The sequence below is a fragment of the Lipotes vexillifer genome, unplaced genomic scaffold (genome assembly GCF_000442215.2).
Source record: "Lipotes vexillifer unplaced genomic scaffold, Lipotes_vexillifer_v1.1 C27435686, whole genome shotgun sequence".
Lineage (NCBI taxonomy): Eukaryota > Metazoa > Chordata > Mammalia > Artiodactyla > Lipotidae > Lipotes > Lipotes vexillifer.
In genome coordinates this window covers 147-5082 of record NW_006790075.1, presented here as the reverse complement: position 1 = coordinate 5082, position 4936 = coordinate 147, and the positions used below count along the sequence as shown (strand labels likewise).

The 4936-nt window shown below is 32.7% G+C and overlaps 1 protein-coding gene across 1 annotated transcript; it reads right to left on the bottom strand.

Annotated features, from left to right (window-relative positions):
• Positions 1–447: 447 nt before the first annotated feature.
• LOC103078779 (60 kDa SS-A/Ro ribonucleoprotein-like) lies at positions 448–3842 on the bottom strand (the record flags this gene model as incomplete). Its single annotated transcript, XM_007463238.1, has 6 exons — positions 448–594; positions 878–991; positions 1683–1799; positions 2464–2601; positions 2855–3001; positions 3622–3842. Coding segments are annotated over 6 exons (884 nt in total), but the record flags the coding sequence as incomplete, so codon positions are not given.
• Positions 3843–4936: the final 1094 nt, after the last annotated feature.

Below are 4936 nucleotides of genomic sequence, written 5' to 3'. Positions count from 1 at the left end.
CTCAACTAGAGAGCACTGATTAGAACACAGAAATACCCATAAAGCTTAAAACACAGATTACAGCTTTGCTTTAGGTTTATGTAATCCTTAGCAAAACTCAGAAATGATGCTTTAATTTTTCAAGGAGCACACTGAATCATTAAAAATTTACAGCTAAGGTAACAAAAATTTTGATTATTATCGAAAATACTGTTTGCAAAAGATATTAAAATGTATGGAACTGGAACTTGTTGAAATAAATTGTGTATGTGTAGGCAGTACTTCTTTATTTCCAGAACTGGTGTTATATTCCTATACAAAGGTACAGAACTACTGAGTCCAGAGGTGGCGTAACATTCCTATACAAAGGTACAGAACTACCTTCAGTATCATTTTTTGAAAAACATAGTCAATGTTTGAGAATCGAATCTTATTTGGGGTGAGAAAGAATATTAGAATTTATCTTACCTTTCGATATTCCCTCAGAGCAACGGCAGGATGGACATGTCCAGCAAAGGTCTCGTTATCAGTGAATACTATGAAGACATCGGCAGCTGTATTTGTGTTTTGAGCCCAGATCATTGGAAGAGAGCAATCAGTTCCACCTGCTGGGATCTAACTCGGAAAAAAAACATCGATAAGAATGCAAGAAAATGCCCTCATTTCTGTACTGACATGTCTGAAATAATTAAATACTTAAAAATACTATTTTATCGGTTATTTTGTTTAGACCCAATATATAGGCTTTCCCAAAGCTTGTATATATATTTCTGATTTTGTGTTCATGAGAAAGTTGAGATGAAACAATTTGTTCTCACAAATTTATTAATATCAGGAATGACATCAATAAATTTTTATATAATACATGTTAAATAAACTTAATAAAACAGTTTCTTACCTGGCTCATAGCCATTAAAACCTGTTGTAAGGTCATATCTGTAGTCACTGGACATGGTACCATTTCATCTGAAAAAGCAACTATATGAGAATCTTTTTCTGTTCGTGTGACAACCTGAAAAATTCAATGGTAGTAATTTTCAGTAGATTTTGGGGAAACAAATACAGTATCTTGAAGTTCATCTTTAAAAGAAAATATCCTATGATGCTTACTTTTATTTCTAAACTTATATTACTGTGTTTGGAAACTACACAGTAACAGTGGTATAACTTTCAAAGTACTTTTACAAACTCTTATAAAGAAACTGGTTTTCACAACAATCCTTTGAAGCAAATAGAGTATATATTATTATTCTCGTTTTATTAAATAAGGAATAAACCCACAGAAGAGAAGCCAAGAAGCTCGCCTATGGTTCATTTACTTGTTATTCAGAGACAGAGTCAGGCTAGAACAAGTCTCCTGACTGTTATTATTAGTTCCTGATCTTTTAACGTCTATATTCATTAATAATTTCTCTAAGCATTATCTATTTCCTTAAAAATACTGGTAATATTTAATCTGTTGTTGTAAAATTAAAATTTCTACTCTGACTTTTCTTTAGACATGCTTTTTCAATATACCTACAATATTGTATATACCTAAGTATTAAAGTATATACAAGTATACCCAAGTATATATATAATACTTAAAGCTTTGCTTAAAACAAGCAAAAACATAATTCTTGATCATATCCAACTTTATAGTTTTGTCCCAGGGTAAACATTTTTAGGGTGGCAAAATCCTAAATTGTCTTAGGTGTTCTCACCATGCACATTGCTGCGGCTACTGTGCTAGCGTTGAGTACACTACCCAAAACTCTTTGGTTCATAGAAGCACTGACATCAATTGCCAGTAAGAAACGCTTTCCAGCTGGCTCAACTGTCTAAAGAGAAAATAAAACCAAACAATCATTAAAAGCAATCAAAGAAATGATAAGTATATTAAATTTCTAACGAATCATATTTACTTAATTTTCATTCAAAAGACTAAGATAAAAGGCCTGATATTTGATTTACCAATCGACAATTACAAATGCTTAGCTTTTACTAGAGGTAAAACAAAGGAAATAAGACGGCCTATTTAGTAATTTAAAGAAGTTATCATCTTCATTTTTTAAAAATCTTTCCACATGAAGTAAACTGGGAATTTCTCGCAAGAAAGTTTTTTGTGGTAAAATACAAATAACATAAAATTTACCATTCCTAAAAAAATTACTTCCTATCAAGACAGAAGAGATCTACTACTGATTAACGGAAAAACAGGACAGAGGACCAAGTCACAGGGCTCCAGAGGAATGCAAAGTTTTTAATTTGGTACCTTAAAACTTATGAAAATGATCTTAGGATAACTGGTTGTTGTCCAAAGGTAGAGAGAAGTACTTTATTCATAAGCTTACAATGTTAATTATATATTCATTTTCACATGAACTAAGAAAAAAAACAAATGAATATCTAATCAAAAATGGTTAAACTACTAATATTATCTTTAAAATGTGATATTAAATCCTAACTGGGTCTTTTGTTTTAAAATAAAAATCAAACCATTACCTTAAATGTTTTGTAAAAAGCAGCATCCAAAGCTTGCAAAATTTCTTCATCAGGGCGCCACTTCAGTTTTCCTCTGAGCCCATGACCTGTTTTGTAAGTTTCTAACGCAATTAAAACATGAAATGGATGTATACGAGCCTAGAAACACAACAAAGACAGAAAGCAAATGTCAAATTCAAGTGAAAAACAGTAACTATTTCTTTTAGATTTTTGTTATTATGGCTAATAAATCTATTTCATAAAGAAAAAAGAAAAATGAGGACATATTAATCTTAGATTTAAGAGTCAGTGCAACTTGGTCTCTGAATACCTAAAAAATGTGCCAACCGCATTTCCAAAATTTAGGAGCCAACTTTTTCAATTAGTAATAGTTAACAAAGGTAATGCTTACCTTTTTTAACAGTTTTTCATTACACAACTTTTCACATACTAAAGACACTTCTGAGTTTCCTGGTTCAAGCACTGAATTAGCAGTCATCTTTCCAAGATTCCTTAGTAATGCTGTAAGAGGCATTTCTTGTAACAAAGCCTTCCATACCTATTGCAATAACACAGGTAGAAATATAAGGAATTAAGGGTAAATGAATATGTATAATATAGCTGTTATCAATTAATAACATAGACTTTAAGTATTTCTCTTGCGGTTCAGGGCACGTTCTAAATAAAAATCGGTGTGAACTGGTCAAAGGCTCATCAAATAAAATAACTTGCTCTTTACTAGGGTAAGAAAGTGACGTATATTTTGTAAAGGAATTGCATATAAGAATTTTATTTATTTATTTTAATTAGTGAGGCAAATTAACCAGCACATTTTCTGGAGTGAAACTAATATTTATAAAATGCCAACTACATCTGGGCATTGTGTTAGGTGTTTTAAATAAACGTTAATTTTAAGATATATTTAAATTACTTTTTTTAGGAAATCCCCTGGCAGTCCAGTGGTTAGGACTCAGTACTTTCTGGGGCCCAGGTTCAATCCCTGGTTGGGGAGCTAAGACCCTGCAAACTGTGTGGTGGGGCAAAAAAAAAAATTTTTTTTAAGTATTAATTTTTTTAAGTATTATTTTTTAAAAGCATTACCCACAATTTATCCTTTTAATACACAGCGTAAGTTCCTCGTGTTTAATCACATGCTTTAACATATTATAATTTGCTTACCTCTTTAGACTTCAAGTGATTTGTTAGGAGATGCTCCCTAACCAGTCTGTGCTCTTCTATCAGATGAATGACTTCCAGTTCATCTTTTGTGCGCTTCACTTTCTCTACAGCCTCCAGATACTTTAATAATTTCTCAGTCTCCACAGAAAGTGCTTTTTCTTTATACATTTCATGGACCTCTTTCCAGCCCTTTGTAATATATTTGGTAACAATAGCAAGTCCTTTAACAAAATAAAGAATTAAAAAGGCATGTAGGATTATAAGGTAAAGAACAGGACATGTTATGGAGAACGCATTATGTGAAAGGCACACCTAGATACACAGGAGTTTAAACCGACATGCTACTTTCTATGATATGACAAACACATTTAAGCCAATGGAGTCTGCTAATTTTGCCTATTCCATCATAAATGCTTCAACACGAGACTTTGGAGGAAAAGCTCCAATATCCTAAGTCATTTCGTTACGGAGCTTTTATTTATTTTTTTGAAGCACTAGCATTAGAACCTTTGGTACACAGTGCCTATCTCAGGTCCACAATCTCAGAACTCACAAAAGTACAGATCTACCTCAATAAATCTCATATTCACTTGCCCCTTTAGCTGCTAAATAAATAGGCATTTATAAATTGTAGAGATAAGTGGAAGTAGACAGGTAGGTAGGTAATTTGTGATTTTTTTTTTAATAGCTGAGAAAGTATTGCAGGCCAAACTTTTTAAAAAGGGAAAATAATGTGTTCACTTCTTCTACAATTCCTTTCAATAGCTGAAAGAGCTTTCAGTTGGGGGCGGTGAGGAAACCTGGGTTCTAGCTTACATGTCGTCAATAAATGGCTGTGTGATCTTTCTAGGCCTTAGTTTCCACTTCTGTAAAAGGGGGAAAGGGGACAGACTGAATTATTAAATTCCAGGGTCTATGGGGGAATGGTAGGTAAAGTAAATAAATGAACGAGGCCACTGACAGAAGAGAGAGTGGTTAGCACTGTGGTGAACTAAAGAGAGAATATGCCCTGACAAATGTTTTAGTGAAATATTGGCTCACTGCTGCCAAAAAACCGTATTTTCAAAAGAAGGTACAATATGGATTTTTATGTGATGTTGAGAAAGAGTTCATTTTTTTCTAAAATATGGTGCAGGCCAAATAAAATACACCTCTAAGGCAGATTGAGCCTATGTGCTATTTCTGAACTCTAATTTAAATAACTTGATCAAAAGTTAGTACTAACATGCAGGAACTTCTAAAGTATCGTGACTCTTGCTATCTTACAGATCTTAGTACAAAATCTTACATTGCCTTAAATGAGTTAATGTTTCAT